Genomic DNA, 16,550 nt, shown 5'->3' with positions numbered 1-16,550 from the left:
GGTTGTTTGTTTATTTTTGGTGGGGGGTTAATGAAAGATTTAGGCTATCTCATTAAAATTGTTAGGGTGGATATATTATAACACTGTCTTGGAGTTTCTCATTTAATGTTCACTTTTTTTTCACTTAAATAAAAATTTAAGGTAAAAACACGATGTATTGTGTTATGTCTGTTTATCATGTAATGTAATCAATAATATAACCAATGTTGTCATGAAAGATAAAACATAGTGGTGAAATCTTTGGCCTACTGAAATCAGAGTCAGACTTCTAAACTAAGGTGTTGGGCATATGTTCATTTGTAGTGCTGTAAAGCATAGCAGCGTTTTGAGTTGGTGAGAGCTATGGGGCATGCAAATGTGCAAAGCTCCCAACCTTGAGTCCTACAGGGCAATTTTACACATGTTGCCAACACAATGCTGGCCGCTTTTAATTAGCAAGCTGTGCTAATTAAAAGTGTCCAGCCCCACATTGGGAGCACATGCGTTAGTGGCCCAGTGCACCTCCATGCTAAGAAAAAGGTGGTGGTGCCCTTTGAACTAAAGCACATTGAACGTGTTTTAGCTCGAAGTGCACCACCACCATTTTCTCAGCTCAGGGGCACACAGAGCCACTGATACACATGGCACATGAGGTTGCCAGAACGCGTCAATTTATGGGCTCCAGCAGACTCGATTAATTAAGTCTGCTCTGACACAGTCGATTTCCAGCACATCGGAGTAGGCTCCTTGCATGTGTGTAAGTGCCCACCAATTTTCTGTAAAGATACATTTTCCAGCCAGGATCAACTATTGCCAGTGGCAACTGCTGCGGCTTCCTCAGCTGTTACTGAGGGGTGGCACCAACCTATTGGACTGCCTGGGAGCTGCAACAACAATCGCTGTTATGATGATTTTGGTGTTCAGTCACCTGATGATGCTTCCACAACCAGATCAGCAGGTGCTGCTGGATACTGACTGGGCTGCCTGCAAAGCAAGGCGACGCAAAGTGATCAGACAGCCTCTTGCACCCAACCAGATGTTGCCATTGCCCACCTCTGTAGCTGTCAGGGAGCCACCTTCTCTCCTTTCCCCCCTGGAGGAGCACTCTGGGACACCTGGCTTCTGAAAGACTCCATGTAACAATACAGCAGACAGTAGGACAGGATTGCACCTTACAGCTAACTGCCTCAGAGCCGTGAGATTTCATAGGCAACATTTTTTTTTGTTATGTATATTGTAAAACCTAACTGTCCACATTATATGCAGTGCTACACAAGGAAGTGCTACAAAGAACAAGAACTTTTTTATGGTGGATTTCTCATGTTTTTCTAACGCTACAAGGGCATGTATACTGCTTGAAAAGTAATGTGTTTAGGACCTAATTGCCTGTTTTACCTACTTTTCAAGACTCCTAGAGATAAAGTAGATTTTGAAATGATCTACATGCTCCAGTTACTTCAGCCCTTTTAGTCTTTTCCTATTGCAATTGATATCCTACTCATCTTTAAGGCAACTGTGGTCTCATAGCCTTTGGCTAATCGGATTTTAGCTTCTGTTACTCTTTTTTGAAAAATCGCAATGCTTGCTTTCACAGCGGTTGACATTCCTTTTAATTGCTCTGACACTTGTATCTCTGTCTTCGTTTTCCTGAAGTATTTGTTGTTTCATCACCCTCTCCTCAAAGTGAGCTTGTCAAGAAGCTCTTGATGGCATTTCTGGTAACTATAGAGAGAATATGCATCCATGATTTTTTCTCTGTTTCGTTTGTTTTTTGGTTGGGCCAAATCCCCGCTGTTGTGGATGTCAGTTAATATTAAGGATTTAAGCCTTGTGTTAACCATGACATACCAATTTTATCACATTCCCGTAAACAATGATCCATCTTCTGGATTTTTATTTCTCCTAACAAATAAAAATCCTTGAGATGGATCGTTGTTGTTACTGCCCCCTATTGGATGGCTTGACACTGTTCGTCTTCTATTTAAAGGCCTTTATTGTACAAAAGATACATTGTTGAATCCTGCAGGAAGAAAGGGATTCAAACATAACTTTTTCAATTGATTTATTTTCTCTTACTATGTTCATATCTCTTTGTGTGCACTTTCAAAAACATTGTAGTATGCATATTTGCTGGCAAAAAATATTCATGGAAACAGTGAAGTTTAAGTAAATATTCCAGCATATTTACTGTAAGGGATTTTATATTTCTGATAATGGGTTTTTCCAGATTCTAAGAGTTAAACTAATCTGATCAGAAAATAGAGACATAGCATGTAATTTAAGTATTCTGTCAGAGTACAAATTTTAATCAAAAAATGCCCAAATCAGTACTCTTTATAACTATATTTTTGAAAAATTCTTGAACTGAAAATTGTGCATGTAAAACATTAATCAAATACTTTAAAAAATGCAGAAGTTTTGATATTTTAGCTACATACAGACATTAAATTACTGTCAGGAGAATTGTCAGTCTTCTGGTAGAAACTAGAAGCATTCAAGTATGTGAACATGCCCTCTCCAGGAGAAAGATACTTCAAGACACTACCTGGAAGATCTCCCTTTTAAAAGAAACTCTTTTAAGAATGAATACCTGTATATTCCCCTCCTGGTCAGGTCTAAGAGGAGAGCAGCAGGGCAATGTTTTCCATCTCTTCTCCAGACTGTTGACTGCCTGGTTTGAAAAATAGGCTGGGGGCTTTTCTCTACTGCCCTCCATTTCCAGATGGGTCCCACTGGGTAGCATACACATCCCATGGGGCTGTGGAAGCAGGGCTGGGGAAGCCCTCCCTAGAGCACTGGGACAATGCTCCCTGTGCTTCCCCAGAGCAGGGACTAGCTTGTGCTCAAAATGAGCTGTGGGCTTTGTCTCTCTGCTCCACTCTTTTCCCAGGATGCTCTACAAGAAGGGAGCAGAGCAGTGTGAGGGAAGACTCTCCATTTGTTTCTCAGACCTGGGCTTCCCCATGCTTTCCTCTAACTGAGATCACCTTGTAACCAGGATCTAGGGAGATGGGGTGGCTGCAAGCTGAAAACCTGCCCTACTCTTTCTCCCAGAAACATTTATAGAAGTGGAAATTTCTCAGAAATTTCTACCACTAGAAATGAATTCCTGTTCCTGGACTTTGACAACTCATGAACTAAAGTACAGCCTAAAATAGTGTAATAAATGGTTCAGTGCACATGGATCATCATGTTCCATTGTTGCCATGTATTCCTTTAATTGAATAATGTCTTACTTTTTAAAATTACTCTCTCCTTTGGTAGTATGTAAATATGTTTTGCTTTTGTTTTGTTTTTTATAATTGCCCATTTATTATATTGTATAAATATGCAAAGTCTTTTTATTTGGTTTAGATTGCATTAAATAATGGAATGGAATTGATTAATATTATAATATGAAACCACAATTAATATGAAAAACCCTTAGTGTTTTTATTCCACAATTGGAATAGGAAATTACATAACATGGTTATAGTTAGGGCTAAGATAAACTATTTTAATGTATCCAAGTGTACCCTTTGGTAAACATTCTCAAAAGGTGTAGAACCAATTAATAATTCCTTCATGTTTCATGATTTTTTTTTTTTTTTTTACTGAGCCCCTAAAGAAGACACAAGCTACCTGCAAGGTTCAAGAAGCCTTAATTAACTCAAAACTCTTTGGATTATTTTACCAGATAGTAGAAACTACATAGGAATTATACATAGATTTATTACGCTTGGCACTGATTCCTCAAGATTTCTGTTTTCAGTGTCTTTCTGAATTTTTGTGCTTAAAATTTAGACCTGTGCATACATAGGTGGGATTCAGATGTCCTGGGTCTTTCTACATTGAACGGAGACCCCCAAACACACTTTGAAAGAAATGACTTGCAGACATGAGTCACCAGGATGTAGGAGAGCATGTGGATTAACCAATTTGAAGAGCAGAAAGGCTAGTGTCTGGCACACTGTCCCTCTTCTGGAGTTAGGCAGCGCTTATTCAGTTCCCTGCAGCCCTAACTCATGTATTTCTGATAGTTCTGGGGATCAGTAATATATAATCCCAGATACGCAAGGGTATTGGCAACATTCATTTAATGCGGAACTAATCATAAGCCTACTATACTCTGGGTGCATCTACACACTCATTTATGTGCTTTTGCTAATGCACATTAAATGTAGTACTTCTAATGTGAGGTACTAACTAAATGTGCATTAGCATATTCTAATGCTCAGTAGAAAAAGTGCATACTTTCTTTCCTCCCTAAATTTATTCTATAGTTTCTTCTGCTTCCACAGTAACTTTTTGTGTCTGCCACTTGTATTCAGTAGTGGATATGGTAGCAAGCTCCTGTTGGTACAATGTTCATAAGATGTAAATATTATCCTGAATCCTAGGAACAACTGTTCTACTATGTAGGATGCTCAAAGAAAGTTTATGTGAAATCCCAAAATGTCCATGGTACACTGCTCTCATTCTTTTGAGTTTCATCACCTTACGATGAATTGAGCATGCCTAAATCAATTTCTGTACCCCACCTGGACACAGACTGAGCCCTCAGTACTGTCCCAGTCTAAATTAATAGCAGCTGCTAAGAAAAGAGCCTTTACCAATAACATCTCAGCGAGGACAGCTTTATGCATTAATAGAATTCTGTGGGTTTTTGGTAATAGAAACTTAAAAGATGCCAAGCCTTGTATACTTCCACTGTTGTAGTGCACTGCTCTGATCAGTGTTAAAGGGTACTGTCAATCAATAGGTGATCCATTCCTTAGTACTACAGCTGCTACCTGTTAGCACTAAGAATTATAGTTATGCTTTTGAGCAATGTTAGGAAAAAAAGAAATATATGTCTCTGTGAGCAAGCTGTTAAAAGCCTGATATGCTCTTAAGATTTGCTAAGTGCATTCAAAGATACAGGTTGTAACTGTGTGGGTCTGAAAGCAAAAGGAATCAGAACTCTTGGTAGTGGTGCTATCTTTTACTAGACCAACTAGATATATGCAAAAAAAATCCTTTATTTGTAAGCTTTCAGGTACACATGCCCTTCTTCAGGCATAGCAGAGTGCTAAGATTGTAAAATTTCTGTAGGTGGAAATGAAATGTCATATTTCACAGGAGCTGAGAGGAGAGCTGAAAGGTGTTGTAAGATCTCCTGGCTGGCAAAATTCATTTTGTGCAAATTAGGCTCAAATAAACTGTTCTAACTTTTATTTGAGCTATCAATACATCTTTTTAAAACATATAATTATAAAAAACTGAAATCATCATACTACCTAGTGTTTAGATTTGAAGCATTTTCATTTTAATTAAATGTCAGACAAAACAGAGTTCTGTAGACTAAAATTACTGCAGCATGAAGTTCTAAACACCACGTCAATCTACTCTTCCATGGAGTCTTTTGCCAAATATTAGTAACATCAGATTTTTTTTTACAAACGTATATCCAAAGTACAGATAATCTCAGATAACTTCAACAACAAATTTTTGGTCTCTTGCTTTATTTCCCCATAAGTGTCCTTCTTCCATTTAGTTGCTTCCATTATACATAAGACTTGGGCCATGGATAGGCATTCATTTCTGCCATTAGGAATTTAGAGACTTTCTTATTGGAAGAAAAATAGCCCAGCTCCTAAAGCATGCATGTGTTCAAGCCCCTGGGTAGCCAGGAGGTAGTCCCTGGAGAAGGGAGCAGACTGTTAATAGGTAAGCCTCTCAATCACCTAGTGGGCATGCTTGAATTGCACACAGGGTGAATTAAAGTTGGAGACTGTGGCGGAATGCCGGGCTAGCAGTTCCGGCACCGCTTAGGGGAGCCGCAGGCTTTGCGAAGCTGTGTGAGCGCACGGCTTGTGGGGCGGGATTGAGGTAGCTTTATAGCCGCCCTCGAGGTTCACTGAGTTGGCACAAGTAGATGGCTTAGAGTAAGTTGTTAGTTTTCTTTGTAATAAGTCTATAGGATGTCCGTTGGTTCACGAGGTTCCAGAGCCAGCCCTTGCATTCCAACACTGGAACTAGTCCAATGCTAGGTGCGGCTGCCGACTCCTTAAGTCCCAGAACTGGTCAACAACTCATGAATGGGATAGTCTATAGGGTGTCCGTTGGTTCACGAGGTTCCAGAGCCAGCCCTTGCATTCCAACACTGGAACTAGTCCAATGCTAGGTGCGGCTGCCGACTCCTTAAGTCCCAGAACTGGTCAACAACTCATGAATGGGATGTAGAGTACAAAACTGTAACACGGTGAGTCGTTGTCAATTGTCGGGTTCTCGAGGCCTTTGTCTTTGCTGGGATACGCCCAGGCGGGGAGGCTGAGAACCGATCTGCAGGGTAATCGGGCCTACAGAGTTTTTCAGTTGTTGTCTCTGCCACTTCCTACTTCTTTGCCTCTTTTATAGATGTTGGTTGGACTGCCTCTATGACACTAACTATGATATAAGCTAAGCATACAGGGATAGGATAATTTCTTTTACATAATAGTTACTAGGCAGATTCTCTACGTATGTTTCGTTTCTGCAAAATTGACACTTTTTAGATAAGAAGTAAAAGTTACAGAATACAGGTGTGTGGCTTACTGCCAATAGAGATCAGTACCAGTCACTTGCTTTGGTTAACAGTGAAGGCTTCAAGGTTACATAAATGTGATAGTGCCACGCGGCAGTTATACAGAAAAGAGAAAAGAAAATAATATAAAAAGAAAATAACATAAAACAGTTACAGAGACGTGGGGAAGAGGGACCAGGGACAGCCTCCTGAACCTGGGGTCCTGGCTTCTTGGCTTTTAAGTTGCCAAATGTAATCGGCAAACTTAGTCAGTGCGCTTCTGACACCAGTGTCCACATCATTGGTAAAGACGTTAAACAGAACCGGTCCAAGGACAGAGCCTTGGGGGGACACCACTGGTCATGGAATGCCATAGTGATTCACTTCCATCAACTACTACTCTCTGGGTCTGACCTCAGAGCCAATTCCACAGCCATTGGACTGTGATGTAGCTGAGGCCACAGTTCGCCAATTTTCCCATGAGGAGATCATGGGATACCAGACCAAAGTGTTTTTTAAAGTCCAGATACATGGACTTCCCATCACTTTGGGAGGTAATGAGAGAGAATATCATGACTATTTTCAATCTATAGCCTTCCAGAAAACTAGCAATTGTGGTAGTTTTCAATATCTTATTTAGTTAAAGGGAGCTTAGAAGAAAAAAAACAAACAAACACTGCCTGGTATGAATAAAATGATCTTTATTGTCTCCAGAGTTCCCTTTTTCTTAGGTTGGACTTTTCCCCCACTTTTTCAGAAAACATGCATTCTTCAACTATTCATTACTTTATCATTTATTTTTCAGTTTTCTGTTAGTATATTTCTCTATCAGTCTTTACAAAACAATGCAACCATAGTTTGTATAGTATCATATAAATCTTATCCTAAAATGCTTTACAAAAGAAAATAATGCATTTAACAAGAGAGTAAAAGAACAATTAAGAAGCATAGTCCTGGGGCAGGAGGGAGTTAAGTTTTCAGGTGAGATTTGAAAATAAATGAAGAATCTTTGATAATAATTAATAAACACTCATCTTGGAACCCCATCGATGGTGTCAGCTGACTGGAAGAGAGCTAAAGTGGTACCCATCTTTAAGAAAGGGAGGAAGAATGACCCTGCCAAATTATAGACCAGTCAGTCTGACTTTGGTTCTAGGAAAAACTTGTGAAAAAATTGTTAAGGAGGCCGTCAGTCACAAGCTTGCAACTGACAGGGTATTAACAACCAGCATGGCTTTGTGGAGGTTTTGTGGATCAAGCCTAACAAACCTGGTGTCATTTTACAACCCGGTACCTAAAGAGCTGAACAAGGGACATGAGGTAGACATCATTTACTTAGACTTCACTAAGGCCTTTGATTCTGTCTCCCATGAAAGTCTGTCAATTAAACTGGAGGGTACTGGCCTGGACCAGCCTACAGTGTGGTGGGTGGATAACTGGCTTAGAGACTGGTCCCAGAGAGTTGTAATCGATGGAATGGACTTTTCCTGGAAGGATGTCTCCAGTGATGTCCCACTGGGATTGGTGCTTGGACCCATGCTTTTTAACATATTAATTACTTGGATGAGGGGGTGGAATTCTCTATGGATAAGTTTGCAGATGATACAAAGCTGTGGGGAAATGCGGGCACACCAGAGGATAGGATAAAGATCCAGGATGACCTTGACAGACTGGTTTTATGGGCTGATCAGAATCAGATGAAGGGCAAAAAGGAAAAGCTCCAGGTCCTTCATATGGATAGGAAGAACTTTCACCACAACTATAGGATAGGTCGTAGCCCACTAGCTGGTACAGCATCTGAATGGGACCTGAAGGGTCACGATTGACCAGAAGATGAATATGAGCTAATAGTGCGAGGAAGTTGCCAGCAGGGCAAATAGATCTCTGGCATGCATCAGCTGATGTGTTGCCAGCAGATCCAGGGAGATGCTTCTTAAGGCTGTGCAAAATTTCACTGGCTGTTTAGATTCAACATGGTTTCACCTCATTTCAAGCTTGAAACAGTGAAATCAAATTGAAATGAAGGGCTTTGAAACAGCCTTAAAAAAACAAGGCTAATCAAAACGTTTTGAAAGTTGCAAAACATTGAGTTTCAAAGCAGCCAGCAGCCAGCAGCCAGGTGGTGGGAGATCGGTAGAACCAGGGCTGTGCTCCCAGTGGCTTTGCAGCCCCATGTGGCTCAGCTGCGAGTGAAACCCTGGCTCTCCCCGCCTCCCATGGCCAGGCTCTGTGAAGCCAATCACAGTGCAGGGTAAAGGGAACTGAGCCCGATGATCGGGATGGGGAAGGCAACTCAACCCAGCTGCACTGTGTTCTTTTCCCCAGCCCGATCGTAGCACTGGGGGGGGGAGCTCAGCTCAGCCTGGCTGAGCTCTTTTCATCAGCCTGATCGTAGTGTTGGGAAGGGGAACTGAGCGATTGGGCTCAGTTCTCTTCCCCAGCTCCCCAGGTGGCAGTACCTGGTGCAGTCCCCAGGTGGAGGTCCCAGGTGGCAGTACCTGGCTTTCTTCCCTCATCTGGCAGGCATATCTCCAAGGATGGAGATTCAACCATATCTCTAGGTTACTTGTTGCAGTGCTTAACCAGCCTCCTTGAGCTCATTCTTTATGTAACACTCCAATTGTATGTTACTATCCACAAGCAGAGCATAGGGCCAGGTACAGATGTTACACTTCTATTATAAATGATCAGAAACCAATTTATACCTGTAACAGAACAGAAGTTTGGTGCACACAGACTGGCTGAAGAATGGTGGAACACTAGCTAGGATTTGCCCCTTCACCAAAGGGCGAATGTGTGTTCTGTTCACTACCGATCTGAACTACAGTGCTTATAGAAGACTGTGTAACTTAGATTGATTGCACCTTGGGCTTTTTCAGTGTCTGTACTAGCCTAGAAGTGATGGAACAGTTTTGTTGTCTTCCCCTAGCAGTTTTAGACTGATATGAGGAACATGTGGTAAAGCTCTACAGACACCTGGGAAATTATGTGTGCTGAATCCTCTTTTAAGCTGGCACACTGTGGCTCTGTTTTCCTTTGTTTCTTTGATAATAATAGTAACCCTTCACACTAGCTGGAGCAACTTTCATCTATCAACCTCATGTTTTAGACAAGACAGCTACATTACTGTATCTTTTTTTTAATGCGGGGAAAATGGACATCATTAAGCAGTGATTTGCTGAAAGTCAGATTCAGTGAACCATGGGTTCAGACTTAAATTCAAGTCTGTGGCTCCCAGTCCATTGCTCTAATCACTAGATTTCCTTCTTCACTAAAATAATGCTAATTGCATGGGAAACTGAGCTTTAAAATGTATTTACTAATAAAGATATCAAAGGATGGGATAAAGCAGAAAACAATTTATTTTTAAACAGTATTCAAACAGTCTAAACATAGCAGGAAAATCAGATGCATGGTTTTGATAATAAACAAAATTACAGCTCATTAATAATAATAGCTTGTATTTAAAGGGGAGGGGGAGAATGCCTCTTAAGGTTTTTATGTTTTATTGTTTTTACACTTCTTACTCAAAACTGCCTTCACTCTTTCCTACTGAAAACAAAAATATTATATGTTTCAATAATATACACATGAAAGACTAGCTATGGCACATTACATGAGTCCTTTTTTGTTGTATCGTTTTGATTATGTGCTAAAAAGGCAAAAACCAATAAACAGAATTCTTGTATAAAAGCTTAATAGCCCATTTGGATGACATAGTCATGTGTAGAATATTTTCTGTATTATTTTATTTTACTTGATTTTATTTATTAGATGCATGTATAGTCCTTCCTAAAAAGGTTCAGAAAGTCTTGCAGGAAGAGATCAAAACAATTTATAAAATCAAATACAATACAATATAAAACAAAATCTTCCAAATCAATATCCCAGCTTATCCTTCCTTGCTAAATAGAAAGTTTATAGAGTGCTTTTGTAAGATGCTCTGGCTCAGGCACTGGCAGGCATCAAGGGGAAAGGAATTCCAGAGCTGAGGAGCAACTACTGAGAATGACCTCCCACACGTTTTCACCAAGCAATTTTGGTGTGATGATGGTACTTACAGATGGCTTCTTTCAGCTGATGTTAGGGTTCATGATGGAACAAAAGGATAGTTGTTGGCCCTTCGATCCTTATTGATCAAAACCAGCACTTTGAATTGCGCACAGAAAACTACTGGAAACTAGTGCAGACTCTGGAGCACTGGAGTTAATATGCTTCTGGTGATCCACCCAGTCAGAAGGTGTGCAACGACATTCTACACCAGTTACAGCTTCAGGGTGGTTTTCAAATCCTGGGTAGACAAAGCTCTGGCTGGGATGGTCCTACTTTGAGCAGGGGGTTGGATTAGATGACCTCTGGCGGTCCCTTCAAACCGTAACTTTCTATGATTCAATGGCCATCAAAGATAATTAAGAGCTCATTGCAGTAATCTAACCTTGAAGTTATGAAGTTATTGTTGAGAGTGGCCAGATCCAAATCTGAAAGGCAGGGTCTAAACCAGGGGAAGCTTCTCTACCATCTGACCCTCGCAAGCCAGCATCTTGCACATTGAGGTTGATGTATTTTGTCACTCTGTCCAAAAACATTGCTGACCCCTGCCTTGTCTAAACCTTCTCACTAGATGGAATTGGTGAAAGGTACTCCTAAACACCACCTTCACCTGAAGATCCAGGTGTAGGAGAGAATCCAGGAGACTCCAAGGCTGACGACCTGAGTTACAAGGGGAGGCTGTACTCCAACCAAGGAAAGGCATGCCAATCCTCCTCAGGCCAAGCAGTCTTGCTCCCAACCCTTAACCTCTGTCTTGTCTGGATTCAGCATCAGTTGTTTCACCTGCACCCCATCCTCAACTACAATCAGGCATTAGAAAGACCAAGACTGCAGGGGCCCCATATCAAATTAGAAAAAGTTATATCTGGGTGTCATCAATATATTAATTGTAACTCACGCCGCACCTCTGTACAGTCTCATTCAGTGATGTTATACACACAGTGAACAAGAGAGGTGACAGGGTGGAGTGCTGGAGAACCTCACAGGAAATTTCCAGAGGGGATAAAAAGCCCTCACCTTTCTTTTGCCTCTGTGACATCCCAGCTAGAAAACAGCAGAACCAGTTTAGAGTGGCCCCATGAATACCCACCAGGTCATGTAAATACTTTATCAGCTCCTCATTATTATCTGTGTCAAAGGCCTCAGAAAGATCTAGTAAGATAAGCAGGGCACAATATCCCCTGTCAATTTCCAAGAGGTATCATTGAACAAGGCTATGCGCATAGGCTGTCTCTTATACCCAAGGAGAAAGTGAAACGGGGATCCAGGAATACTAGATGTACCTGGAGTTGTGCAACCAAATGCTCAGTGACCTTCCCTGAAAAGAAGAGGTTGGAAATGCTGGGGTGAAAGTTGGAGGGTCAGCATCAGAAAATGGTTTCTTGAGTATGGGTCAGACAGTTGCAGGTTTAAGAAAGTCCAGCACCCTCGTCTGATAACCCCTGCCAGACATGTTCCCAATCTCCCCACCGCGGGATATTCTAAGCCAGGATGGGCACAGGTCCAGCTCACAGCCCATCACATGCACCCCTCTGTGTTCATTCTCTGCATCAGTGTATGATCTCTATAAACTGGACAAAATCAAACTTGCCCAACCACAAACTCTGAGGACATTTTTACACATGCTTCGGGGAGGGAGGGGGAGGGAGACACTCTAATTAAAGCGCCTAGAGCATCTTATGTATCAGTGTCCCCACAATTCAAAATGGCATTGGGGGGACTTTATCTAAAGCTTGTTAAGTCTGCTCTGATGCTCTGAACAGGCACTTTGACTCTGTGCCAAAAGTGGTGGCCTCCAAGTCATGTAGGATAGTTGCAGTTATTTGGATAGTATGTGGTGACTCCTTTTCCTTTATTATTTCCTATCGTGTGTAACATCTGGAAATATCATAATCTTCTATCGCTGAAGCTATGTTTTTGCCAAGGGAGTATTATATCAAACAGCTGTAGTGGGTAGTGAAAATTAAAAATCACACACATGTGTATGTGTCATTTCTCTTTATAAGCTGCCATGCATTTTTAATTTGGTAAAGGTTTTTCATTACCGTTATCTTCTAATATCTTAACAGGCAACTTAACAAAACACAAAGTTAAATATTTACACTGAATTTCTATCTTCCACTGCAATTATATTTATTATTAACCATAATGATTAACCTTAGGAGTTTGTAAAGAAGTGGGTCTTTGTTAATACTTTGTTAATAAGACAATGGTTTTCCTGTAAATCTGTAATTCTGCCTCTTAGACAAACTAACGACAGCTAACTACTATTTCTACAAAGAGCAATGAAAGAGATCATAGAGAAAAGCAAAAAAATAACATTAAATCTAACAGTTCAAGGAACAGTTCATTTTTCTAAAATATTACATCTGGGTCTACTATAGAGAGAAGTTTCTACAAATTAATTAATTATACAGCTGGTACTTACTGACCTGAACAGGTCTATGGAATTCAATAGAATAGTTTAATTTTCTCCGGTTACTTTCTCCCAACAGGAAGTAAGAGAAAGAATGATAATCTTGTAGTTTACATCCTAGCTCAGGACTCAGGAGGTCTGGCTACAATTCATTGCTATGCTATATGTTTCTTCTGTAAGTGGGCAATCATACCCAATATACCAGTTTCCTATTTATAAAATAGGATTATTTATTTTCTTCGACGCTTTGCCTGTCTTGTGTATCTAAATGGAATTTCAGACATAGATGCTATCTAACACAGGGGGGCTCTTGATTTCTTTGAGATTACCATAGAGTGCTGAAAGACATATGAAACTTATGCCATGTGCAGTTGTGATTAGAACACCATATAAAAACCACAGTGGGGTAAGGAAGCCATTTATATTTTTCAGCCCTATTTTGTCTGGGTTTTTTTGAGCGCTGATTAAAAGGAAATAACCCATATGATTGTATATCAACTGCAGTGACCCATGCTTAGAATTCATGATATCTTCACTAATGTTTTGTATATTGAAAGCAATTTAAATTCATGCCTCTCCTCCACTTATTGTGTTAGTGACATTCATACCGTCAAAATATGTAACATTGTTCTATACCAGAGGTGATATCTGTGGAAAATGCACCTTATTCCTCTGAACATAAATTTTCTATTTATTTGCTATTTGAACAGAAATTGAAAAGGAGAGCTGCGGGGATCCTGGAACACCGTTATATGGTATCCGAGAAGGGGATGGATTTTCCAACCGGGATGTTTTAAGGTTTGAGTGTCAGTTTGGATTTGAACTAATTGGAGAGAAATCCATTGTTTGTCAAGAGAACAACCAGTGGTCTGCAAACATACCAATATGTATTTGTGAGTACCAAATGCCTTTTTTTTAACAGAACATATGTTACAATTGCCCTTGCATATAATTGTTTGTGTGATTAATTGCAAAGTTAGTACAATGTAATTAATTTTGTTGGCAAGTTGAATTTACTTTTGTGCAGTGATAGCTTCATAATGTATTTATGCCAAATGTAAGTTCTGTGACCACTTAGACTTTTTCTGTTTTCAAATAACAGTTATCAAATGGGGTATTATTATGTGCCTCTATATAACATTTTATTGTTGACATACTGTACTTTGGAGGAGGCAGTATATTTTATGTGCATTATATACTTTTTATAGCTGCTATTATAAGTTAATTTATTTCATCAGGTTAGTAGTTGCTGAATTGCAATCAAGGGCATTTAAATTATTTACAGATATTTCCATGTATTATGCATGACTATATTTAAGACCTTTAAATGATCATAGAGATGTATATTTTAGCTGTCTACCAATAATATTATACAGAATAAGCTTAATGCTATAATATATATTTGTGGTAACAGACACATTTCTCCCCTAGCATTTACATAAAAAAAAATTATAGGCCAGATATATTAGGAGCAGAATCACTTGCTTACCTTATTGTAAATTAATGTAATATCACTTAAATAGCACAGTTAAATATAAAATATTAACTTCATAACAGCAAAACAAAGTTACCATTTCTTTTTGGCTAGTTCAATTTTTGTGTGTATATATATGTAAGCTAAAATTATAATGTCAGCATTGACCTTCTGACTCATAATGTACTCAATGAGAGGTTTGTTTATCTAAACAGTTCCCTAAAGGACAAAATAAGTGGTATCAAGTGATTAAGCACTGCTGAACATGGATAAATCATGAGGACTGCTATGGTTTTTAGTGTACCATTGGTATTGTATGTGACCCTGGGGGCTGCTTTTAGGAGTTAGTCATATAGACAGAAAAAGAGTAAGAAGACACCAGAAAAAGCAAATCAATTTGAAAAGTTCTCTTTTTGTTTCTCAGCTGGTCCTAAACAATATTAGCTTTTTCAGTGGAGGAAATAAGCATGTTTTAAGGATCTCTTAGGAAGAGAAAATAATATAAGAAAACCCTCTTGAAAATAGCTTTTATTTTGTTCTCTAATTTCTTTCTCTCTGACAGTTCCTTGCCTTTCCAATTTCACTGCACCAATGGGAACAGTTCTTTCACCTGACTACCCAGAGGGATATGGAAATAATTTAAATTGCATCTGGACAATAATCTCAGACCCTGGGAGCCGGATTCATCTCTCTTTTAATGACTTTGATTTGGAATCTCAGTTTGACTTTCTTGCAGTAAAAGATGGTGACTCTCCAGATTCTCCACTGCTTGGCACGTTCACTGGAGCTGAGGTTCCTTCCCATCTTACCAGTAATGGGCATATATTACGCCTAGAATTTCAGGCTGATCACTCAATGTCAGGACGTGGATTTAACATCAGTTATAATAGTGAGTTTTTCTATTTTGCTTCATTTGAATAATATGTAGAGTGTACTGTAGAATAACACAAGATTGCCTTGAAAACATATTGCATATTTAATGTTCTTGTTTTCCGGTCTCTCTCTCTCACACGATTCCAGAAAAAAATAGAGTTGTGTATTTTAACTTTTGCTAGCCTTGAGGAGGAGGCAAATGATGGAAATAAGAAAATGTGTAGTTACCCTTATCCAGATCACTTTGAACTACGTTTGTAAGGAGCTTAGGTATCCATAGGAGCAATTTAATATGTATCTCTGTGTCCAGGAGTCAGAAGACCAAAGTTCTATGCACTCCCCTCATACAAAGTGGGATTGACTTGCATTTTCTGCTTCTCATTCACATGCTAAAACCACTAGCCTGGAGCTTATGCTTTATCCAGACCTCTTTCCAGTCCTCTTGAAGCTGATCCAATTGTTGTCTAGAAAGGGATTCTATATGTGGGCCAGAAGAAAGAGACTAAGCCTCAGGGAGGGTGGCTTAGTTAAATGGATGCTGGACTGCAGTGGAGGGAACCCTGTTTCTAACTTGGGCCACTGTCCCAATGGGGAAGGAAACTACCCTAATGCTATGTATCCATTTAATAAAAAATGTAAGAAGTAATGGGTCAGCTTGACAGGATGGAGAGTACTATGGGCAATGCCTAATTTGTGATGTGATGGTTAGTAGGGCTGTGTGAAGCTTTGGTTGCTGATTTGATTCGGAGGAGATTCAGTCTGATTTGGCAGCCAAATCTCCGAATCTGAATCGAATCGGGAGACCAAAATTTCCAAATCAATTCAAAGCCTCCAAATCAATTTAGAAAAGATTTGGAGGAGATTTGGGCAGTCCCTGTTCGCTGCTGCAGATAGTTGGACCTGGGCAGTCCCTGCTTGCTGCCGCAGGGAGTTGCTGCAGGGAGTTGGTGCCGATAAGTAGGGGACAGGGAGAGGGGTTGGAGGGGGGAGGGGACCATGGGGGGGACCCCTGCCAGACCCCATCCCTTGCCTGCTCCCCCAGCCTCCCTGAGCACTCCCCGGCCCCCACCCACTCTCCCAGCTCCATCAACAGCTGCCCCGTCTGGCCCCAGTGTCCCGGCACTTAAAACATTTTTTTAAAAAGCCCTGGGGTCACCAGATGCTGCAGCAGCCATCAGGGCCTCTGGGGGCTCATGGCAGAGCCCTCCCACCCCCATAGCGTAGGGCAGTGGGGG

General features: G+C 40.3%; 1 protein-coding gene across 1 annotated transcript in view; it reads left to right on the top strand.

Moving 5' to 3' along the window:
- Positions 1 to 16,550, top strand: part of LOC109317324 (CUB and sushi domain-containing protein 3-like) — a 250,480-nt gene that overhangs the window by 142,736 nt on the left and 91,194 nt on the right. Inside the window, exons 6-7 of the mRNA XM_019545967.1 lie at positions 13,679 to 13,861; positions 15,005 to 15,331. Coding sequence (XP_019401512.1) covers positions 13,679 to 13,861; positions 15,005 to 15,331 — 510 coding nt within the window. The remainder of the gene's footprint in view (positions 1 to 13,678; positions 13,862 to 15,004; positions 15,332 to 16,550) is intronic.

Source organism: Crocodylus porosus, unplaced genomic scaffold (genome assembly GCF_001723895.1).
Source record: "Crocodylus porosus isolate Cpor-Errol unplaced genomic scaffold, CroPor_comp1, whole genome shotgun sequence".
In the NCBI taxonomy this organism is placed as follows: domain Eukaryota; kingdom Metazoa; phylum Chordata; order Crocodylia; family Crocodylidae; genus Crocodylus; species Crocodylus porosus.
The sequence above is the reverse complement of the archived record's forward strand: the minus strand, read 5'-3'. Positions and strand labels throughout refer to the sequence as shown.